This window comes from Rhinolophus sinicus, chromosome 1, assembly GCF_057876585.1.
Source record: "Rhinolophus sinicus isolate RSI-liver-muscle chromosome 1, RSI-T2T, whole genome shotgun sequence".
NCBI lineage: Eukaryota > Metazoa > Chordata > Mammalia > Chiroptera > Rhinolophidae > Rhinolophus > Rhinolophus sinicus.
In genome coordinates this window covers 29,405,459-29,430,357 of record NC_142501.1, presented here as the reverse complement: position 1 = coordinate 29,430,357, position 24,899 = coordinate 29,405,459, and the positions used below count along the sequence as shown (strand labels likewise).

Sequence of the window (24,899 nt, the reverse complement as noted above, 5' to 3'; positions counted from 1 at the left end):
CGGCTGAGGATGCCTTGGAAAATTTAAAGTCAGTGGGATGTTTTTCTCACATCTGTGTCCAATCTAGGCTATGTTTAGGACATTTACTTTCCTTCTTTAAGTTAAATTCAAGCAAATGAGCAGGTGCCCTTTCTAGGCAAGCCTAGAAAATGCTAAAGGGAAAAATGACAGATGGCATTCCCCCGTGCTCTGCCCTTTGGCTGCCTGGCCCTAACTGTATACACTAGGACAGCCAGGGGAAGGAGCACCTTCTTTCTCCTCAAGACTAGGACACGAGGCCATGTCTCCGGCCAGCGCCTCCTCCCCCTCATCTCTCTCCAGGATACACCATCATGCCAGCTCAAACTCTTCTTTGCCTGTGATAACTCGGAATTTTCTTTCTCTAGTTGCCAGGTCTCCATTATTTCAAATCTAGGACTAGCACATTTTTAAAATGTTCTTCCACGTATTTAAACAATAAAGGACTTACAGACAAGACAAGCAGGCATTTTCACACCTTAGTTAACAAGAGCTGCAAATAGTAATTTCAGTGGTTCAGCACTTTTACCTGCATGATCTCATTTTATCCTCTCAAGAATTCTGTGATGTGCTTATTATCATCTGTTTTATAGATGAAACTGGAACTCAACGTTCTGTGACTTGTCCAAGTTGGAGTATGTCATCTGGTATTCACACTTAGCTCTTCTAACTGCAAGTCTGTTGCTCTTTCTTTGACATTACAGACGTCTCTCTAAAGAACACACAAGTGGCCAAACCCATCCATGCCTCGATGGGCTTCCTGGCTGCTGCTCTGGTGGAAGTCTAATGTTTAGAGGACCTGACCATTCTTAAAAGGAGAGTCTAGATGAAATTTAATGAGCTGGCCCTCACTTTTTCCTTGGCTGTGGATAGGTTGTTGGATTAATGGTGCTGAATGTCTGAGATACAGAAAGAAGCTTGTACATTCCCACCTCACAGACACAGGGAAATGAAACAAAATTGGGGTTGATATTTGGGGTAAGCAACAACGATAAAACATTTCATCTGCAAAACATCTATAGAGCTGATGTTTTCAAGTGGAGGTGTTTCTTTCAACACATTCAAAAGATAAAAGTAATATCTCATATTTTTCTTCCTTTTCTTTCTCATATTCTTACTCATCTCATCAGTAAATGGCACTCTAAAAATGACAAAGCGTGCCAATGTTTGTGTCACTTGGCCCTTGAATCTTATGGTTCAGCCTTGTTAAAAAAAATAGAAATAATTTCTTTTTTACCCTTTTAAGTGGAATATTATTTTTTAAGTTAGATTGTAAAAAGCTAAATTTAATTCATTTCAAATTTATTTTTATGTTTAATTTAGTTCTCAGTTTAAACTAAAAGAGATTACTGTGTGATTACTAAGCTCCATTCTGTCTTTAATGTTCTAAGAGCTGACCCCAGTAAGTGGAAATTCAGTGAGACCATCTTATAAAAACTCTTGTTATAGAAAGTACTAGCTTTTTAAAAATACCCCACATAATGACAAATTAAGAGGGTGTGGAGACAAAGCCAGGAGTGCAGTTTCCAGGCTCTCGGCCTCACATGGAAAGGTGCTGGCTCAGGTAGTAAATGGCCATCAACTGTGATTGCATGGCCATCAGCTGTGGCTAGCTGGCCATCAGCTGTAACCAGTGAGCCATTGGCCACTAATATAACTGCTGTGGCTACACTAGCAGCAAATGGGGGCTAGCAAGAAGATGGTGGCTGGCAAGCGCTGAGTGTGGCGGAGTGTGGATTGCGGATTCTGTGGCTCCTGCTTCCCGTGTCTCCAACCCAGCTGCCAGTGAGAATATAGTGGTGTGACTCCCCTACCTATGGCTCTGTGGGTGTTCCTTTTTGGGCTCGCCATATCCTGCGTTCTTATGCGGGGAGCGGGACCAGAGACCCCGCATGCCACCCTGCGTGACTCCCTGCATGACAGAGGGTTAGTCAAATCACCATCGAGAAAGCCCCCAAATCATAGGACCTGTGAAAATTCAGCTGTACTCTGTAAGCATGTTGGTAATTCACTGATTTTAGTTTAGTTTAATATTCAAGATTCCTGTCGTCTCACTTGATCTTAAAATGGGAGAAAATTGGATATAAGGCCCAGATTGATGAATATTTGCATAAGTCTCAGCGACATGAGCATTTTCACATTTACCTGGGAAGAACCAGAGTGAAGTCTTAGGGAGGCAGGCTTTTGGAAAGAAGAAGGAAATTACTCCAGTCTCCTTACGAGGTACATAACAACATGCACCCTGGACCTGGCTTCATGGAGCCTCCAAACAGGAGTTCAAGAAAGGTCACACTGGGGGCCATGGTTCAGAGTAGAGACAATTCTCCTACCTGGCTCCAGGCTCCCAGACTGTCAGAGGAAGGCACAGAGATGCATCCTTTGGGTGAAATTCGAATTTCTCCTTTTCTTGTCATCTTCATTAAAAGCATTATTGCAACCAGCCTGTACATCCTGCTCAGAGGGGCTGCCCTGTGGGCCTGCATCACAGGTTAACCCAAGATGCCTGGACCTGATCCCCAGTTCTGTTTTCACTGGGGGGGGGGGGGCTTCCACCAAGCATTGGGGAGCTGAATCATTGGCCACATAAGGTTGGCAGTTTTGCCTCTCCTGGTGGGAACTGTGGGGACAGAGCCCCAGACAGCAGTTTCCAGGCTCTCGGCCTCACGTGGAAAGGTGCTGGCTCAGGTAGTAAGTGGCCATCAACTGTGATCGGATGGCCATCAGCTGTTACCGGTCAGCCATTAACCACTGATATAACTGCCGTGGCTACACTGGCAAGGGGGTTGGTTGGTTGGCAGAGAAGCGGATGGCACATCGTGTGGAGCCTTGTCATGCGGGGTCTCAGCTCCTGCTCCCCGCACAAGAATGCAGGACATGGTGAGGCCAAAGAGGAACACCCACGGAGCCATAGATAGGGGAGTCACACCACTATATTCTCACTGGCGGCTGGGTTGGAGACACAGGAAGCAGGAGCCACACTATCCGCAATCTGCCATCCGCTTCTCTGCCAACCAACCAACCCCTTGCTAACTGGACTCCGCTATTCACTTCTCTGCCAACCAACCAACAACCAACCCCCTAGCTTAGCCACGGCAGTTATATTAGTGGCTAATGGCTAACTGGTAACAGCTGACGGCCAACTAGCCACAGCTGATGGCCATCTACTACCCGAGCCAGCACCTTTCCACGTGAGGCCAAGAGCCTGGAAACTGCTCTCTGGGACTCTGTTCCCACAAGCCTGTTTCCTATATCTCCAACCCAGCCGCCAGTGAGACTATAGTGGTATGACTTCCCTATTTATGGCTCCGTGGGTGTTCCTTTTTGGCCTCACCATGTCCTGCGTTCTTGTGCGGGGAGTGTCTAGTGGCCATGACAGGCCCAGTCCTTCCCTTTACCCCTCCAGCCTGGATGCTACCTGCTCAAATTCACTTGGAAGCAACATAACCAAGAGGTTCAGCCCCTCTGTGAGAAAGAACTGTAAAAGCAGCAAGGAATTGGAAACTTTTAGAGTAGAAGGGACGTTGGGAGACGTAGCCCAAGCCCTTCATTGTTTAGAAAATTAAAACCGAGAGAGGTCAGATTAGGGGTACACTAAAATACCTTCTGCCAACCAGTCCACCATTCCTTTTTCCATCCTGCTTGCCATGGCATGATTCATTCATTAGAAGAAAAAATCCTCACTGTGTGCAGAAGAATATGAAGAGAGTAAACAATACCCCACTGTTCAGTTAACCTGCTAATAATTTATCTGAGAGACGACCGTACCCTGCTGTAATTAGAGAACAGTGGAAACGCAAATCGACTTTGTCGAACTGTTTTGAAAAATGACCGCTTGGTGGCACTGTGGCTAACAGGCAGAACTCACCGCCTCTTCAGGATGCCTGTCACATTGGCGATTTCAGAGAAGTCCTGGTCTCATAGCAACAAGACCGGGAAAATTGCTGAGCACCCAGAAGCAGCTGTAGATTAATCAATCAGTGTGTTCAAAACACAAAGCATCTAAACACTGGAGGAAATTCCAAAATAATTAATACCTTTTGCAGACATGAAATCACTTGTCAAAATATTATTTTAAACCCATTTTACAAATGGTAACATTTTCCAAAAAACCCATCAGACCACCAAACTGGCAGTAGTGCCACCCACACGTACGAGGACCTCTATCTTTTCTGCTTCTCTTAGCATTTGATGAGGAGAATTCATGGACCTTTTCATAGCAGTGCAAATCTGGACTTTCCATAAGAGTAAATGTTCCTATGCTCCTGAGAGTAGGCAGTTAAGTTTATTTTAGGCCTGTCTTATTTCCTAAAACCCTCTTTCATTTTCTGAGCCCCTACAATCTGGGCCATTCTGAACTTTTTGCTCAACTGAACACTTCTGTCCAAAAGCTCTGTATTCTTTCTCAGAAGAAGCCTCTTTATATATTGCTTTAAGAATTCTCTATCAGCCCTAATTCAGTTATACAATTAGAGTTATACAATTAGAGCTCACCTATAATTTTAAGAATGTGTGATTTCAGTTCTGCAGGAAAATAATCCCCAACAAATTCTGAGCTGTGCAGTGACGAGTTGTTTCAGGATTATGATGTAGGTCTGGAAGCTTGAACATATCATCTGGTTTTCAGCAGACAGGTAGTCAAAGCAGTTCCAGCTGTTTGCCCACAGCAGCTAGATATAGGTGATTAAAACTCCTTTAAGGGATTTTGAATGGGTCCTTTATTCTGCTTCCCTGCTATATCCTCCAAAGAACATTCTCTTTAAGAAGGCTATATATTCTGTTAGGTAAGACCATGGCACAGATACCTGGACAGCATAAAAACAGATGTGGAGAGTTGTACGGCAGAGGGCAGGCAGGACAATGCTGGAAGGAATGGATTTATATTCTGTTCATCAGTCTAGATTCAGTTCAACTTCTGAGCTGTGTGTGATAGACCCTTTAAAAATTAGTAAAAATTAGGCACAAAATTCCAGTGATATATCCAGCCAGCAAAGTTTTCTTTTGTCACAAATAGTATGATGGGTCCTTTCAAGGGCTCTGGAGTCAACTTCTGTGTCGAAGGTCAGGATGTGCCTACCACCTGTTTAACCCAGCAAATTATTCTGAAACCCCAGCTTGTTCCCTTTTAAAATGGGGGAAATAACAGTGCCTACCTGTATTCGGGTTCTCCAGAAAAACAGAATTGAAAGGACATAGTTTGATGGTAGATAGATGATAATAGTTTAAGAAGTATTTAAGAAATTGGCTCGTGATTGAGGGAGTTGGCTAGATTGAAATCTGTAGGAAAGGCCGGCAGGCTAGAAACTCAGGTAGCTGATGTTGCAGTCTTGAGGTTGGAAACTACAGAGCAGCCAACAGGCAGGATTTCATGCCGCAGCCAGGAATCCTCATGTTTGCTCTTGAGGCCTTCAACCAACTGGATAAGGCCTACCCATATTAGCAAAGAGAGTCAACTCAAAGTCAACTGATTGTGATGTTCACCACATCGACAAAGTACCTTCACAGCAACACCTCCATTAGGGTTTGATAAAATAACTAGGTAATATAATATGCCTACGTAAATTCCCATGTAAAACCGTCACAGCACTTCATAGGATTGCTGTAGTAATACAGTGAGCCCAAATCCATGTAAATAAATCACTCAGCACACTACAAAACACGTGGGAAGCCCTCAGTAAAGGTTATCTGTTATTGTTAGTTTTAGTCACTGATAACCCAATGAATTTTTCCATCTTCCAAGTCACTTAGCACACAACTGCCCTGTGCTCACTCACTCTAGGCGAAACAGGTTTTTAATACCACATTCAAATTGTGCCACTGTTTTCCTTCTTTAGTTTTTTTTTCTGATAAGATTTTGCAGACTCAAGGTGGAAGGAATAATTGGGAGCAGGAATTTGAATGGAAGGGAGGTAGGTAGTGGAGCTACTTCTATTCACCTTTAACCCCAAAGGGACTTTTTTCCCCCTTGAAATATTTCTTAAGAAGGAATGGTCTAAAATCAGGATACACAAAATACTTGAGAACATAGACTTTTATTGTCATTCTTCTGTTCAGTTTTCCACTTGTACAGTACTGTGTTTCTCTGAAAATAAGACCCAACCGGAAAATAAGCCCTAGCATGATTTTAATACGTCTTTTGGAGCAAAAGTTAATATAAGACCGGTCGTATTTTACTATAAGACCAGGTATAATATAATATAACATAATAATATAATAAAATATAAATAATATAATACCGGGTCTTACATTAATTTTTGCTCCAAAAGACACCTCAGGGTTGATTGTCCAGCTAGGTCTTATTTTGGGGGAAACAGGGTACTTACTCTGTGAAAGTTATCCTCCTCCTTTTTTATACATGAAGAAACAGGCTGAAAGATTAAATAATTCAAGGTGACTTAGAAAACAGATCCAAGACCAGGTCTTCTGCCTGTCACACACTCCTTACTACTCTATTCTTATACAGACATATTTCAGTATTGTGAAACAGACAATTTGAGATATTTCTGGTGAAGATATTTTATTTTTTCATAAAAATATAATTGTACAATGATCTTCAGAGAAAGAAAAATCCCTTCAATGCCCCCAAATACCATGTGGTTTATCAGTAATCTTCCTCTGTCAACACTAGATAATATGCAACAGATTCCTTGTGAAATATAGCAAGTTTTTAAATTTTCTTTCCCTCTATTTTAACTAAAGGCAATCCAGTTTAGCCTATACTTTTTGAAATGAGCCAAATCAAGTCTACCATAATTCAAAGATGATAAACTAAAATGCTACATGGTGATGCTGATAACTACTGTCAATTAGCTGGTAAACTGTGATACGGATTTGCTGTAGTAAGCTAGATTCTGATTTAAATATAATAGAAAGATTTTAGATAAAATAGAAAAAAAATTAAGAATGTCAATCATATCCTAAAACTTGACCTAGTCAAACTTATTCCATATTATATTCAGTTGCTCTAATATATGGTAGGTCTATGCTAAATTAATGACAGATTACGGCTACTCTAAATATACAAACATATTTTTCCCCTTACCGTCCTTTCTTTGGGTAAAAAAGAAAAACATTACTCTGTTACTCAGAGAGCAAGAACAGCAGCAATCCAGAGAGACGGAGCTTACTGATTCTCTAATCTTCTGTTGCCTCTCAGCCTGCAAGTTGTCATTACAAGTTAAGTGAGAGACGCTGGGATTTCAGTATGCTGCTCCTTAACTGGAACGGGGAAAGAAATGTTCCAGCTGTTTTAATCAGTGACATTTATTAACATGCTACAAGTGGCCGAAGTGTGCAGCCAGCACAATACCCAAAGCAATCAAAACATTCCTTTTTTTAAAACCAAGGAACTTTCTCTTGGTTTGATCTACTGCAAAATACCAAAGAGATAGATTTAGGAGTAAACTCAAATAAACTAATTTACTTTCACCAAAAATTACACATCCTCTACCCAAGGACAAAGTCACTGACTTCTCTTGAAAAGATAATGGGGGAGGCCGGGTAGCTCAAATAAATGACCCTGTAATGTAAAATTACAACTAGAGAAGAAATACTTCAAGCACAATGGAGACATTCCATTGAAGAGAGCCACATTCATTTTGGAATGTTTGCTTTGAAATCAACTCTTCTGGGGAATTCAAAAGGTACTGAACAAAGCAACGTAAAGTACATTTCGGGTTGTTTTGCAAAATAAAAATATACATTTGAGTAGACCAGATGGCAAAACATACCCATTACAATCTGAACACTATATTTAAAACACTTAAACTCTGAAGGCTTGAATATTAACAATCCTTTATCTACATTTGTGATCCTAAAAAGACATTAAATACTCTTAAACCCCCGGTCCACCAAAACACAGAGAGACCCAACAGTCTGGGCTAGTGGTATATCAGTAGTCACACAGGACTGGACTAGAGATCTGAGTTTGCAGCCTAAGCACAAGAGATCTTTAGGAACTCAGGCTAAGGGGAGGCACTTTATTCAGATGCAGGGCCTAAGAGAAGGGGACAAAGTACTTTGTAATCTGAAACTATGAGGTCCATCTCAGTTCCCCCCTCACATACAATCTAAACCATGATGCCTCCTCTTACACTGCCATTTCATAACAAAGCATTATTGTGTTTGGAAGCCACATATTTACTTCATTAGAGCCAAGAACAATTATAATTTAGCAGCAACAGAGAACACAGCTCCTGATTTAACTAGGGGAAAGAGGAGAGAGTGATCAAGTGTCTCAATGGGGAAATCAAAAGATTCCTAGGTCTATTTGAGTGTATCATAGTACTATGAGCTTGATTCCTCAGCCATCACTCCACTTGGTGGTCAGGAAGAAAGTAAAGGTAGCTGTGATGGGAACTGGAAAGAACGATTCTGTCCTTCTGCACCTCTTGCCAGGCCCAGGAGCTGCGGCTGTGCACGACCCTAGCTAGTGTTTCACTCCAGAGTGCAGCCCGGGCTGCGCGAGATGCACACCCACACTGTGTTTCTTTCCAACTCAGAACACATTCGTGCGAGAACTCACCGCAGGGGAGAAACTAAGTGTTCTGGTTATTACATCGACCAGCGATTTGTCCCTCATTTTGTTCCAGATCTCCTGAGGCAGAAACTCAATCTCAGCAGCTAATTTCATCCCATTTTCTTTAGAAAAATTCTCCTAGTTAGTTGACCACACAAGGAAATGTGTGTGAACATTCATTCACTCCTGCCCTATCCATATATATATATACATATATATATATATACATATATATATACACACACCAACACATATATGTGTGTGTGTGTGTATATATATATATATATATATATATATATATATATACACACACAATAGAAACATACATATATACTCTTGGGTTGTCAAGATGATGTATGCTGCTGAAATGCCTAAAAGGTTATTTCTTGCTTTAAAAATTTTTTTTCAATTATTATTTTTCCAAGTATGAATTAGGCCCTAACAAACTTTTATAAACCCAGTTTGAGAAGACAGCAACAAAAGTTTTACAAAAGTAAAACTATTCAGTTTTACTGAATAGAGGAGGCTGTCTCGAGGGCTTTCCTGATGGGTGTTATTAACATGTATGTTATTTAAAACAGGCATATCATTATGGATTAAAAAAATAGAAATGTATATATTTGTTAATACATATTCACAGCTTATGCTGGAATGGCTCACAGGAGAAATTATGGTTCATGCAGAAAACAGACATTACTCAAGTAAATATAAAGAAATAAAATTAGGTCCATAAAGGCTAAGAACTTAGTAATTAGCCCATTTGGTTTCTCTTTGCAGGGCAATCAAAAACATAAAAGGAGGTGACACTTAAACACACATACACATACAAATACATGAATTATATGGAAAGAATATAAATTAACCAGTAAAGCAATGTGGAGTTAAGGTGCAAAAATACAATCTTTACCCATTCTCTTCTACTCTTGTGTTTTCAAGCATTGCAACTTGTTAAGTGCCATGGGGTGGCCATACCAACCAGAACAGGTCAGAATGTTTGTAAATTTTCTAAGTGTTAAAAGTTAGAGGAAAATCCTTTGAGATCTATGATCACACATTTTGGCAGAAATTGCAGATTTACAGAGATGACTACTGAGCAGTAGGTAGTAAGTGGAGCCAAGAGGTACAATCTTGCCCATTCATCCTCCATAGGAATCAGGATATTGGCTTCAATCACTGACTCATCATTTTATATGATCTTCACCCTGAAAAAAGAAATCAAAGTTACCAATGTAAGAATGTTTTTAAGGGCAATGAAGTTTAGTTAATCTGTTTTAAAATGCACGAATTTTTTTTTTCTAAATTTGGTATCTACAAGAAGGCTATTTTAAAATACAGACTGAAAGAAAACTGAGCTGATTTGGCTTTTTCTCCTTAATTCAATTTAGATTAAGGCACATTACTTCATCTAATAAAAGTTATTAAAAAGCCAATCCTTCAATTTTATAAAACATTTTTAAAAGATAAAAAGTTTGTTACATTTCCTTATAATTATTTCAAGTTTTCCCAAAGCAATCACAATGATGAAGAAATCAATACACGACATCTTCATTCTAGAATCATTACAGTCTCTAACAAATGGTGGTAGGACAACTGGATATTCACATGCAAAAGAATTAAGTTGGACCCCTATCTCACACCATATTGAAAAAATTAACTCAAAATGGATCAATGACCTAAACATAAGAGTTAAAACTACACATACTTTAGAAACAAACATAAGGGTAAATCAGGACTGTGGACTTGGCAATAGATTGTTAGATACGACACCCAAGGCACTATACAAAAGAAAAAATAGATAAACTGGACTTCATCAAAACTAAAATCTTTTGTGCACTAAAAGACACTATCAAGAAAATGAAACAACAACCTACAGAATGGAAGAAATATCTGAAAATTATATATCTGATAAAGGTCTAGAATCCAGAATACATAAGGAACTCTTATAATTCACCAACAAGATGAAAAAGAACTCAATTAAAATATGGGCAAGGGACTTAAGCACACATTTCTTCAAAGAAGATATATACATATTCAACAAGCTCATGAAAAGATGCTCAACATCATTAGTCATTAGGGAAATGCAAATCCAAACCACAGTCAGATTCCACTTCACCCAGTAGGAAGGCTGTAGTTTTTAAAAATGGAAAACGAAAAGTGTTGGCAAGATGTAGAAAAATAGGAAGCTTCATATATTTCTGGTGGGAATGTAAAATATTTCAGCCACTGTGGAAAACAGTTTGTAGTTCCTTTAAAAGTTAAATATAGAATTACCATATGACCCAGCAATTCCACTTCTAGGTATATACCCAAAAGTATTGAAAACAGTTCCTCAAATACACACTTGTACATGGATGTTCACAGCAGCACTGTTCACAATGGACAAAAGGTGTAAACAAATAACCATCAATGGATGAATGGATAAACAAATTGTGGTACGTATATACACTGGACTATCATGCAGCGGTAAAATGGACTGCAGTACTGATACATGCATTCTACAATGTGGATAAATGTTGAAAACATTATGCTGGGTGAAAAGAAGCCAGGCAAAAAGTTACATACTATGTGATCCATTTACATGAAATATCCAGATGAGGTAAATCCATAGAGACACAAAGCAGATTCATAGTTGCTAGGGGCTGGAGTTATGCTGGTGCATAACAGCTTAATGAGTTTGGGGTTTTTTTGGAGGGCAATGAAATGTTTTGCAACCAGATAGAGGCGGTGGTTTTAAAACATTGTAAATGTAATAAATACCTATGGATTGTTACTTTAAAATGGTTAATTTTATGCTATGTGAATTTCACCTCAATTTAAAAAAAAATTCTTTACAGTGAGGGGTTACTGTGCTAGATAGGACCTGGGCTAGGTGAAGACAGGTTCTACCATGAGAGCTATGTTGGCCTTGGGTAATTTACCTAGGCCCTCTGCTATTTCTTCATCTATAAAATAAAAAGTATGATTCCTTAACACAATTATTGGAAGAAACAAGATAAATTTAAATGAAAATATTTTGTAAGCTGTAAATCAAAATACAAATAAAAGGTATTATTATTAACAATAACTAGAATGGTACACTCCCATTTATGGAATAGGTCTACTTTAAAAAATTCCACAAATTTATCAGTTGCTCCTTTTGTGTAAAATGCATTTCAATATTTATAATCTAACACCATTTCACTTGTTTATTGGCGTATTACAAATGACATCAACATTTTATTTATTTAAAGACATGACACAGGAAAAAAACAGACAGACAGAGGAAAGTGGTCAATAGAAAACCTACCTTAAGACACTCCTCTACATAAAAACTCTCCCTGTATTGTACTCACAGGAATTGCTATTCGCATCTGTTTTCCCAGCTTTCGTGTGCCTGCTTGAGTTCTGCTGAGATTTGCTCTGCTCTTCCCCAGTGAGTAGGGCCTTTATTTCAGAAGGGATTTTTCCTTGGTCCATTGCCATGCACCACTGCTTGTACTGAAATACATAAAATATACTTAAGTAAAATTTTACTAGGCAGAGTTCAGGAACCACTAGAAATGCTAGACATAAGAATTCCCATACCTAGAGGTCAAATTGGCTGCTGGGAATCCCACCCTCCATTGTATTTCCTATTTATAACCTAGGATATGTATGATGCCTGCCATCTTTCAGAAGAGGGTGAAAAACTATTGCTGAATCTTCTTGTGATATACTGGAGTACTGCTCAGATTAAAAAGTCCCTTCTGGTTAAAAGAACATCTCCCTCATAGTGTGCCACAAATTAGAATTCATCTCTTTTTGCTAATGGTCACATTATTTCTACTCATTAAAATAGTTTTGTAATTCCTTTCTCTTTCATAAACATTCACTAAACATCTACTTTCCACCAGAGTGTGTACTATGGAGTTTGGGGGTATACAAAGATTAATCAGCCCAAAGATTATGCCCTCAAGTGGCTTACATTGCAGAAGGCAGGAAATAACTTAAAGCGTAAGTCAAATTCAATATATTTTTAAAAATCTACTGAATAGTTTATATCTGAATTCTCTTCATGCCCCAACCTTTTTTCTTACCTTCTAAAAAGCTGAGGTAGCCTGTCCCAGTTTTGTAATGATCATGGTAGTATTATCTCTCTCTTTTCCAACCTGTCACCTCCTCCCCTGAGCTCACAGTAATGGGGTTTTAATTCTCTTTTACATTTCTACAGCCACTACCCAAAATATGAATGAATGAATAAAACATGCCAAATAAATAAATGTTTAAACTCAAATGCTATCATACTATGCATATTGTTATGTATTTATTGTTATATTGCTTTTCGCTCTTAGCAATATATTGTAAACATCTTTCTGCATCAGTAAATACAGATGTGCATTGTAATTTTTTACTGGCTGCAAAGTAGTCCAATATATGAATGGAGTATAATTTATTTAATCAATCCCCTATTGTTGTACATTTTGGTTATTCCCCCATTTTTTTCTATTATAAACAATCCCTCAATGAAATAGTCATGTATATTCTACTCCCACCAGCAATGTACAGATATGCTTATTGCCTACATTCTGGCTAACCAATGAATATTCTTTTCTATGCATGTCAACTGGATAGGTGAAAATTGACATATTCTTGTTTTAATGTATATTTCTTTGACTGCTAAACTAAGGTTGATTTTCTTCATGCATTTATTGACAGACTTTCTTACCATTTCCAGTTCCTCTCTGAGGGCACATATGGCTCTTTCCCGACTGGATACCAACTCTTCCAAATACTGATATCTCAGTTTCTTTCTGGCCCGGCATTCTCTTGCACTCTGCCGGCTCCTCTCAAGTTTTGCCTTCAAGTCAATTTTGGCTGGCTTCCGACCACGTTTACCGGGCTTCTTTACTTTGCCTCCAACCACCTTCAAAAAGAGAGAGAATAAATATTTTTTTTTCCTCTTAGTTCTATGTCTAGGAAAGTGACTACAGCTGCATATTAGCAAGGAAAATATTTACAAATAATAAATGAATGAAGCCTATGGAACGCAGCATAATCCCATCAAATGGCTTGAGTCTTTGCTTCGTAAATTTTTTTTGATCGTTTTGATACCATGAATGTAAGAGAAGAAATAATGTAATTTTTCATCATTTCTTCAATAACAGTTTAATGGTAAACTTTACAAACCATATATGTAGCTGGGTAATAAAAATACTAAAAGATTGCCACTAAATATTTTGTTCAGCAATAAATTTTATTGACTTGAGAAAGTAAATTAAAAAAAATTCAAAATTGTAAGTTCAGTATGATCTCAACATTATAAAACAACATGTAGAAGAAAGGATGTTAACAAAACGTCAACCAGGATTTCTCTGATAAGTGTGATTATAAATAGCTTTTTCTCACCTGTATTTTTTATGATTTTTCAATGTTTACAATTAGAACAAATATGTAATTTGTACATAAAATTATGTATATATAAAAATAAATATGTATCCTAAGAAACTGGGCCATAAATTCCCTCTTCAAATTTGTTGAGCTCAAAGGAACACACAGGAAGTCCCTGAAATCTTCAGGATAATTCTCTCCTGCCTTTAGCGGCCTATAATTATTAATATAACCCTAGGCTGTCTCAGTAGATTTCTACCTGCTCCTACTGGTATCATAAGTACCCTCTCAATATCCCTGTTATTCATTTTCTTGTATAGGCACAATGTTTTCATGACTGGAAAAATAATTTAATCTTCATTGTTTAGCTTTGGAACCTCCCCAAATTCTTATACAAGATGCAACTATGAGGTAAAGATAATGAATTTTTAAATACATGAACCTGAACTTATATATCAAATAAGTTTTCTTTAAAGCAGTCACCTTGAAAGGGGGTACATTTATTCCAATGAACAAGCTTTTTTTGGAAAGTGCTTTTGGAGCCAGTATCTTACAATATGCACTTACAATATGCCGTTAGAGCATACTTTATTTTAGAGTGATACATTTTTCTTTAAATTCCCCAACAATTTGATTATCCATTTTGTTTATCTGACAAGGTTCTGAATGATGTCCAGTTCACTCTGAAAATTACCCTCAGAGAATAAAAATGTCATATCTTCAGTATACTGAAAGGAATGTTGCTGAGACTTTAGTGGCAATTCTAAAAGAGAAGATGCAAAATTCAAACACTGGCAAATCATTAGAATAAATGTAGAAACCTCCCCAGGTAACAAAACTCAGATGATCAATCAATATTCATTGGGATAGAAAAACTCTGATTTATTCGTTTGTTTTGAAATCACTATTAATATCAGACACTGACAATGCCCAGTACCCTACAAAGATCATATCAATACCAAGTATAATGCTTAGGTCAAGAAAACCACACTTTAAATGGGGATCAGCCACATTTACAAGACCCCGTGTGATAACATGACGGCCAGCATTGCATCTAGCATTTTATAGGATGGCTCTGAAATGACATTGAATACTCCAAGGCTCTGGGAAAACAAAAATCTTTCCTTTTCACCCACCATCTTAGAAGCTAGCTGCTTTAGTACTACTCCCAAATTAGTTTCAACTTTTCAAAAACTGTTCTTTTAAAGCTTTTCTATTCTGCATCATCATGTCTTTATTCCAATATAATAATAAACGTCTCAGGAAATTTTTCCTCAGTCAAAATATTTGATGAGCAATTGCAGGATAACTAGTTGATCCAAATATTACTATGGGTTAAATTTTAAAGTATGCTTATATCACATCAATTGCACAATTTTAACACAATATTTTGAAAGTACCCTACATTAAAACAAAGTGTATTTGCTATTGCCATGTTTTTAAAAAGGAATATATTTACAGCATAAATTCACATCTACAGTGAAATAAATGGTAATCAAATCTAAGGTAGTAAAATGAGTCATCACATAACACTATAATCCAATACCTCAAATATTGCTGTTGTTCATTAATTCAGGAGTGGCTGCCTTTGAGAAGCCAGCAAGAGAACAGAGAGTACTTCATAGACTTCACTGATTTTTTAAACAAACCAAGCACACTCATAAAAATCAAACAAAAGTTATAACCCTTTATTTAGTTTACATGGTAGCAAAATATTTAAATTGGAACTATGTTATTCCATTTTTTTAAATTAAAAAGGCACAGTAAATGAAGCCAGGGTTCCTGTATTTTATGTCATCTCTTGTAAAATTACATTTAAAACCACATAACCACCACCTCTCTAGCTTAATTTTTCTTTAGTAACAGGCTGAATTTTGGGTTTTTGGTGACAACTAAAATCTGATTAGTGTACCAGTTTTCAAGAGAGCCAAGTACATCACAGGGTTATTGTAAATTTTAAGTATAATAATGTGTGAGAGCGCTTTGTAAATAAAAAGGTATTATACAAATGTAAATTAATTTCATAAGCATAAAGATTAGGGGATGGACAGGGGACGTTAATTAGAAACTAAGAACAGAAACTAAAACTGAAATCAACCTCACAAATTCCTTAAAAGTCTCTGGGCCAAAAATCATTCTCACTAATGTTTCATAAAATTTTCACAAACTCAGCAATAACCACATTGCCCCCTTGCTTTCTCCTATTTCTTCTGTGAGGAAGCTTTTTTCTCATCTGTGTATTTTATGATATTTAAATATTTCCAATTTATGTGTCTAAAAAGGCTGGGAATTAAGACAAAAACTACTGGATTTAGCCAAGAGGGAGCTCTTGATAATTCTAAATTTAACCATTATAGAGAAAGCACAGAAACCAGTCTTCCGAGGCCTGAGTGTGCATGGCACAGGCTTCTCAGGCAACAAGTTTAACTTTGCAGAAAGAGGAGCCATGATTATAGTTGCAGGCCCTTTAGAGGCTTCTTCAAATGTGTAAGCCAGATTAAATCCTATTCCAAAGGTTCTTGGATCATTTTACTTCTAGCTTTTTAGGAACAAACAACAAAAACTTAAATCCCCGTTTGCAGGGAGGGAAAACGCAGCCGACAAGGCCTGGAGTCAGGCACTCCACCTGTAATCATCTTACGGTATTTCACACCACTCAGGTGAGGTGAACCCCAGCATCCTCACCTTTTTCAGGTAAAGAGGGGGAAAATAATTCCTTTATTTATCACCCATTCACTGAACACCCACTATGCCCCAAACACTGTGAAACTCTAGAACTATTAATATAAGAGGATAGGGTCCTTGCCTTTAATGTATTTATTTAGACTCATGAAACACAGCAGACATGAAATGGACAATAACATTATAAATGGCAGGATATCAGTGTATACAGGCATGTTGCTGGTAGTGTGTACACACACAAACACACAGATGCACAGTGATCTCTTTATTTCATAGATGACAAAATTTTAGTCCAGAGGTTTTCAATGTCAGAGCAGGGTCTACAACCCAAGACCCCTGATTTGCATCATAGTTACTTGTCACAAGATAACTCACTATCATCAAGCATGACTATTCCCCCCCAAGAGTAGGTATGACTCATTAACCTGAACAGATAATTCCCTGAAAAGGCTCTAAAACTGACAGGGGCTTCATATGCACTGCTGTAGTAACGCTATCTAGTCCCTCATTCAATCCAACTCACTGGCATTAGGCACTTGCTGTAGGGCAATGGTGAGGAGGTTAAGTAACAAGCTTTTGCATTTTATGCTTCCTTGAAATCTCCTCCATGGCTGTGACTCTCCATGCCCGCCCACTGACGTCATGCTGATTTATTCCTTCACCAAATCTCTGATTTAGCTCTTCCTCTCTATTTTTACTACCTAATTAGTGAGGGCCCTACTCACAGATTATTACAATAGGTTCCCAATGGGTCTCCTTACCATTTCTCCTTTTCCACCCTCATTTCCCTAGTTAATCCATCTTGGCAGAAAAACTGTCAAATGAACCTTTCTTTTCAGCATATTGCAATAACTTGAGTGTGTTTTTCTTCACTGTAAAAAAGTAACACCTGATCATTACAGAAGAACTCGGATGCTTCTTTGGCCATGTCACTCTCCAGCTCAAGAGAACACCTCTGGCTCCGCACTGCTTACTAGGTCACCATACTCAGTATATTAGTTTCCTGTGGCTGCTGTAACAATGACCACAAGCTTGGTAGCTAAGTCTGCAGGGCTGCACTCCTGCTGAAGGCCCTAAGGAAGAATCCATTCCTCACCTCTTTCAGCTTCTGGTGGCTGTCAGCATTCCTTGATTTGTGGCCACATTAACCCAATCTCGGCCTCTGTGGTTGCCCTGCCTCCACAGCTGTCAAATTGCCCTCCGCCTCCCCCTTATGAGGACATGGCATTTGGGTAGGGCCCACCCAGATAATCCAGGAGAAAGGCTTCCTCTCAAAATCCTTAACTTAATCACAGTACTTTGACATACAATATTCACTCGTGTACTATATGAAGTGATATTCACAGGCTCCAGGGATTAAGGCATGGTTATATCTTTTTTAGGGGCCACCATGCAGCCCACTACATCCGGGCTCCCTCTCACCAAGCCAATCTTCTCTTTCATTATTCCCAACAGGCAGCCTCCCTACCAAGTCAGGCCAGTCTGCTTAGGGACCTCAGCCCATCCTGTGCGTGCCTACCTAGTCTCATCAGTGCCCTCTGAAACGCCCTGTCCTCTGAAACGGCAAATCGTATTGTGCTTTCTTTGTTTAGGATCAGCTCTAGCCTTCTTTTTTTGAAGTTCTCGCTGACAATCACCCTCTGCCATCATTTTTCTTCTCCAAATTTCTGGAACCTATAGTTAATATTGCACTGAGTTTATGTTATGTTTCTTTTTTAGTGGCCTCACAGATTTAAGTTCTCTCTCTTCCAGTAGTGTGAGCTCCTCAGGCACAGAAGCTGTCATTGTAGCCAGCCCAGAGCTGGGAATTTCAGAGGCATTTATTTAAGAAGACTAATAATTGAATGAATAAATGCAAAGAAAAATCAGCAATATTTTAAAATTGATTTAAGTTGATATCACTACTAACAATTTACAGAAAAAAAAAAGCTCCTTCATAAGGGATATAAAATTTGAAAAACCAATTAAGAACTCATTATTTTAACACCCTTTTTGCACTTATTTACATCCTGAAGCTCTGATTCTTAAGGCAACTCATAAAAGTTTCAAGTTGTTAAGTCTAAGAGACTTATTGCATTTACATGAAGTGGTAGCATCAGCCCCAGCTAAAATGAAAACAACAGAAGAGCCTATTGCACTTTTAAAAATTTAAAGTGAAAAGTTGTATCTCCAGTTGATTAAAGAAAAATAAGGTAGATATGAATGTGCCCAGCCACTACTCTTCACCACTTTAAAGAAAAAGCAAAACAAGTAGCTGCGTTTTCATTTGATGGTAAGGCTCCGTAACTTCCTTCAGAGCTATGGTTAGGCTTTTTCTCCAATTTACCAGAGCTTCACAAAGAGAGAAAGTCTAATCACATCTTCCTGCTGCTAACAGTTTTTATAGTCAACAGAAGAAGAAATGAGAAAATGTAGGCATCTCAGAATTGGGAGTTAACTCCTGCCTCTCCCAGTCCCTGTGCCTGCCCTCCCCCCCATTATTGTCTGAAGCTAAATACAATACGGCATGCATTTAGCAATGCCTGAAACTGTTAGAAACTGACTCTGTAAGAGTGGGATATACTTAACTACCTTTGCTTCTTTCCCACACACCTCTTCCTCAACCTACATCTTGGCTTCTGCCCTCTCTCTCCATTCAAACTTCTCTTGCCGGCTTCATAAACAATCTCCTACTTTCCAAGTCCAATGGATACCTTTTCACTACTTACCTTACTTGGTGGACTTTTTTTTTTTTTGTAGATCTTACAGAATAGACTAAATTCCTCCCTTAAAATTCTCTTCTCCCTTAGATGGCATAAAGCCCCTTTTTTCTGGTTCTCCCGAATCACTAACCTTTCCTTTTCAGTGTACTTTGCTGAGTCCTATTCCTCAGCCTTTTCTGATCACTTTAGAGTTTTGCGGGGTTCTGTCTGGTGAGCTGTCTTCTGTCCACAGCCTTCATCCGTGAAGGGTGTTACACATACTGCATCGACCACAGGCTACACTGTAATCGCCTTTCTTCTGAGCAATCTAACCAACCTAGTAAGGAGTCAGAAAGGACTAGCATTTATTGAGAACCCATTTGTGTGCTAAGTTCTTTTGATATGGGCTCACATATATAGTACATTTAATTCTCACAATAACTCAGTAAGGTTTTATTAACACAATAAAACCCAATTTATAGGTGAAGAAGTTCAATTCTGAAGAGATGACATAATCTGTCCAAAATCATAACAGCTTGAAAGTGGTAGAAATGAGATCTAAACTCTGGTTAATTGCCAAAATTCATGTTCTTTCCTAATTGTAAATCATTTGACTCTCATCTGTCTCAGTTGCAATGTCTTTACCTCCCCCAATCCATTTTCCAAATAGCCATTAGCATTTTTCTTTGAAAACACAAATCTGCTCTTGTCACCTCTGCTTTAAAATACTTCAGTGGCATCCCAACAGCTATGGCCTTTGTTTTCAAACTTCAGTAAGCATATAAGCCACTTAACTGGGAAGCTGATTCAAATTCCCAGGCCCCATTCTCAAAGAGTCTGATTCAGCAGGTGTCTTCTTTATTCCACTCTGAAAAATACTAACCCAAATGTCTTAGCTTAACTTGCCAGGCGTATGGTGATCCCGCCCCTGATTACCTTCCCATCCTTCTCTCTGCCCACACCTCTACTTGTGCCTTATGCTGCAGCTCAGGGGTCAGCAAACTGCAGCCCTGCTGGCAAGCCAAAGCCAGCCTGCTGCCTGTTCTGGTAAATAAAGTTTTCCTGAAACACAGCCACACCCATTCATTACATTCTGCAGGTTGCTTTCCTGCTACAATGGAAGAGTTGAATAATTGCAACAGAGATCATATGGTCCACAAATATTTACTATTTGGCCCTTTACAGAAAATTTGCCAATTCCTGCTCTAGCTTGTACCAAAATAGTTCCTTTCCAGTGCAATGTGCTTCAGTACAGGATATTCCCTCTTTCCCATTTTCTGGAGGACTCCGATTCTTCCTCACAGATTCATTCCTACTGTGTGAGCCCAGTTTCTGACATACCCAGATAGTCATCCATTTTTAGTGCTCCCAAAACCACTGTGCCTCTATTGCCCTTATTTCTTACCTCACTATATTGTCATTATTTTTCTATATGTCTGCCTAGCCCACTAAAATGTAAGCTCCTAAGAATAGTTATAAATTCTTATTGATCTTTGTATCTCTACTGTCTAGCATAATGCCTGGTAGGTAGTAGGTTTCTAACAAATGTCTGATGCATTAATGAATAAAGAAACAAACTTTTCTGAAAACAAAGAGCGAAACATTCTGAATAAGGTCATTAAAACTTCAATTTCAACTGGTTTCTGTACTATTAGAATTACTCCTTAGGGTTAAACTATCTGTAGAGGTACCCTAATTAAAATGTGCATGTAACCTAGACAGGAAAGGAAGGCACACTGAGCATTAACATCTACTGTCAGAGATGTATTTAGTAGATGAGCTGGCTCTTCTTAGTCTTGTGGAAAGCACTGAGAGAGTCGAAGGACAGAAAAAGTAGAAAGTGTCTGAGCTTTGTGGCACTGCCCAAGAAGGGTAGCTCCAACGGTAGCAAAAGACGGCTAAGGGCCAACAGAGGGGACTTCAGGGGCCAATGGACAGGTCTGGGTTTAGGAAACTACCTTTCTCACGTAATCTGACAGTTAAAGGCACAGTTTAAGTTCATTTCACGTTCCATCCCATTGCTCCTGTCCCATTTGGGGGCAGAGTTAGGAGCAAAGGGTAGTGTAGGTATAAACAGAGCTGCAAATGTTATGCAACAGCACACACTTAAGAATTACTAAAATGAGCATCTCCGGTGCGTACTGCCCTGTGCAAAGGACCAAGGAGCTCACTGCTAGGTAATATAATAAGGATGACATTTTTTGCATGCCTACTCTGTGTTAGACTCTGTACTTGATGCTTTATATGCATTATCTCTAATCCTCAATAAAGCCTGTGAAGAAGGTATTGACCATTTAACAGACAAGTTCAGAAAGGTTGAATAACTTAGCTAAGAAGTGTTCCTTCCCAACTGGCATAGCAGAGATCTAGTACTATTTGAGCTCTGCTCCTTATCACTCTCCCAAGCCCCCATTTTTAGATGCCCACTATTATCTCTTGCTTTATTTTTCCCATTTGCTATCATTTGTTTACTCTGGTTGTATATGGAGCACACTGATTAATAAAACCCAGGAACCTCAGGGCATTCTCCCTAATGCCACTCTGTCCAATTTAATTCAATTACTATTAACTAGTACTCTGTATCAGGCACATTGCTAGAAGCTTGGGAGGCAAAGCTGCATCCCCATAAAATTCAGTCCTGCTCTTACTTCAGGAAGCTAGATGGCAGAATGTGGAGAGCTCCTGGCAAACTCATTGTCACTGACGAAAACAACTCAGGATACAGAATCTTTTTAAAGGGAGGTCCTCACATCATCATCATCATCATCATCATCATCATCATCATCATCTGTTTCTTGACCTAATTCAAATACTGTCTCTCTACAACTGCTGCTTCTGTTTGCTTCATCTTCTTCCTGTTGCCCTGGTGTTGCTGGCAGCATTTGTACTCTCTCCAGCATAGTTGCCATCCTGCCAAGCCCCAACCTTCACCTTCCCTTATGTATGGGAAAATGGAACCTAAGACTCCATCATCCATACGTTATTTGAGGGAAAAGTGTGTTTTGTGTGTGACTATGTATGTACATACTAGGAGGGCAATGCAATTTTGTAGGACTGTAACAACTAGAGCACAGAGGAAGGCAGGACCGGGAGCCGCCAAAGCTTTACTTAAGGGCAGTTTCACACTGACGGCTGAAAGCAGTCCAGTCTTGTTGTACATGGCATTTAAACATTACTCATCTCAAACTATGACATGTAGTCAAAGTGAAAGTAGTGTATTCACAGAGGCACTATTCATCCAGAGACATCTGAAATGGATTTTATTTTCTATAATCATTAGAGATTTAAGAAACCACCAGTTTCTAAATTCTCTCATAAAAACAATGACTTAATAAAGAATGAAAACTGAATTCATTTTGTGTGCCTGTGAACCCAATAGGAAGTAAGCTATGGATAGTCTACCCCCTTAAATTTAACTTCAATCTTTTAGGCAAAACAATAACATTTTACATCCCACCCACCCGCCCACTAGTTTGCTAGTTTTAGAAATAACTCCTATGTGATCTTATAGGTAAGTATAATAACTCAAAATCATACATATTTTTCTTAGACTTATTTGAGATTATTGAAGATGTTGAGAAAGTTATTGAACGTTTCAAAGGAAACTGAAAATTCTGTAGAACATACTGTGACAGTCTCAGATTAAGGAAATTAAAGAACAATATGTTATTTTAGCATCCATAAACAGCCATAACATTATTTCCCAAGATAATGGATACAGTATTCAGACGTAATTTCAAAATTAACACTGAAAGATCAAGCTAGCAAAGACTTTTACAAAAAATTATTTTCTGATTTTCCTGGAAAACTTTGAGAGCGACCCCCCTTCTGTACTGGGAATACCAGTTCCTATTAGGAGGGGTTTGCTACTTCACAAGCAAACTGCTCCAGCATACTGCGTTGGGCTTTCCGTCTGTCTAACACTTTTCTCAGAGCCTTCTGCAGTAACAGGAAGAGATAACGTAGAACACAAGCAGTGCAGAGAAGCTGGAAATCTTTCTAATCTTTCTGAGCATGGATGAAACAAAAACTTGATAGCAGCAAAGTGTTACTGGTTACCTGGCGGCGAAAAGAGTACCCAAAGAGAAAAAGAAGCATGCCAGAGACTGTGGAAAGTAAGACTTCTGGAAACTGTAGGGAAGGAGTAAGTTCTACTTTAAAACTTGGCAAATTCTAGAAGTCTGGTGATCAATAAGCTGACCGTCCCTATCTTCATGAACTAAAACTACACAACACTAATGTGGATGGACATAAAGAGTAGGTTACACATAATAAACTATATGAATTAACCAATAATGAACCTTGTCTGTTATAATCATAGGGATAAGTGATTTGGACAGGGAAAGGTGGATGGTGATGGGATATAAAATAATCAGATTAACAAGAAAGAATTCACTACTTCTCTCGGGCTTTCTATAAGAGGTTAGATTCCACACTCTGGGTGAATAGCAACAGGAGCTTAGCAGAGTGTTCCAACCAACCACAGGAAAATAGCTCAGAGGGGGAGTGAACTGATTATATGAATGGGGCATTGAGTAAGGGAGCCGGAGAGAAGAAAGGGGAGCCGTCATAGGGGAATAGGGCTGGTTCAGGGTGCCCTAGTTAAAATCTCCAAACTGGAGAAAGGCTGGGAGGGAGGCGAGGGAAGGCAAAAACGGAAAGCAGAGTAGTTTCTTCACTTATCTCGGTAGGCAAGTCAAGGAGTAGGGTTTGCGCTATCTGCAAAAGCTGACAAACAGGCTTGCTCTGGGAGTGAAAATTTCCCAGAGGAGAGGGCCCTGTCCGGGAAAACGCAGCCCCACTGTTCCCTGAGTTCCTCGTTGGGTACCATGGGGTATAACTGGAGGCATAGGGATGTCTGCGGCAGGTGTTTCTTGGGTGTTGGCATCAACTACCAAGCTGAGACTCAGCGGCGGGACTAGCACTTAGCGACAAGCAGGAGACGGCGGCGGCGGCAGCTGCGCGTGCAAACCCCAGGACTTACCTTACTGTCATCCATCTCGGCAGACAGGCCGGCCTGGCCAGGCGCTCCCTCCCCTTACCCTCCCTGGCTCCGCCGGCCTGGCCCGGCCCGGCCCCCGCCCCGGGGGAAGAAGGGGATATGGTTCTGACTGCCTCCTCCTCTCGCCTAACAGTTCGCTTCCCTGATGCCACAGTCACGGGGACGAGGGACCAGTTCAGGAATGGCAGCGCGGACCCTGGAGGCGGCCCAAAACGCCTCCCTTCGCCGCCGCCGCCTCCTCCTCCCCCTCCATGACAGTCTGGGTGTGTTTACAGACGCCCAGGAGAGCGGCGCGGACGCGAGGGTGGGCAGGAGAGCTGCTTGCGGAATTGCCCCTTCAGCCGCCGTAGCACCGCGGCCTTCTGGGCATTGTAGTTTTCCTTGCCGCAGTCTGTACTCGGCTGCCTAGAAGGAAAACTACAATGTCCACAGAGCCTCTGCCAAGCGTCTGTTTTCCTCTCGCCGCAATTGCTGCGGAGGCGGGACCAGGCGGGAGGCGAACCTACGTTTCCCAAAGTGCGCTCCGTTGCTGGTTTTGACCCTTGGGTTGCAGCGCCCTGTGCACGAAGAGTTAGGAGCTTTGGGGCCCCAGCCGAGGCAACCCAGAAGGAGGGGCCCTGGGCACAGGCTCTCGTCAGGGACGCTGAGGAAACCT

General features: G+C 39.7%; 2 protein-coding genes across 2 annotated transcripts in view; one reads left to right on the top strand and one right to left on the bottom strand.

Annotated features, from left to right (window-relative positions):
• DUSP16 (dual specificity phosphatase 16) overlaps positions 1-24,899 on the top strand; it is a 151,994-nt gene that overhangs the window by 17,392 nt on the left and 109,703 nt on the right. The gene's annotated exons all lie outside the window — the stretch shown is intronic.
• CREBL2 (cAMP responsive element binding protein like 2) lies at positions 6,516-24,565 on the bottom strand. Its single transcript, XM_019744726.3, has 4 exons — positions 24,227-24,565; positions 13,218-13,415; positions 11,866-12,010; positions 6,516-9,735 (listed from the first exon to the last, which is right to left on the bottom strand). The coding sequence occupies exons 1-4, from the start codon at positions 24,239-24,241 to the stop codon at positions 9,731-9,733; spliced, it is 363 nt and encodes a 120-aa protein (XP_019600285.1). The 5' UTR covers positions 24,242-24,565; the 3' UTR covers positions 6,516-9,730.

Bases quoted from the DNA above. Each gene is read 5' to 3' on its own strand.
- CREBL2 (XM_019744726.3), bottom strand. The intron at 12,011-13,217 runs GTAAGAAAGTCT...TATGTATTTCAG, and splicing joins TCAGAGAGGAACTGGAAATG to TACAAGCAGTGGTGCATGGC.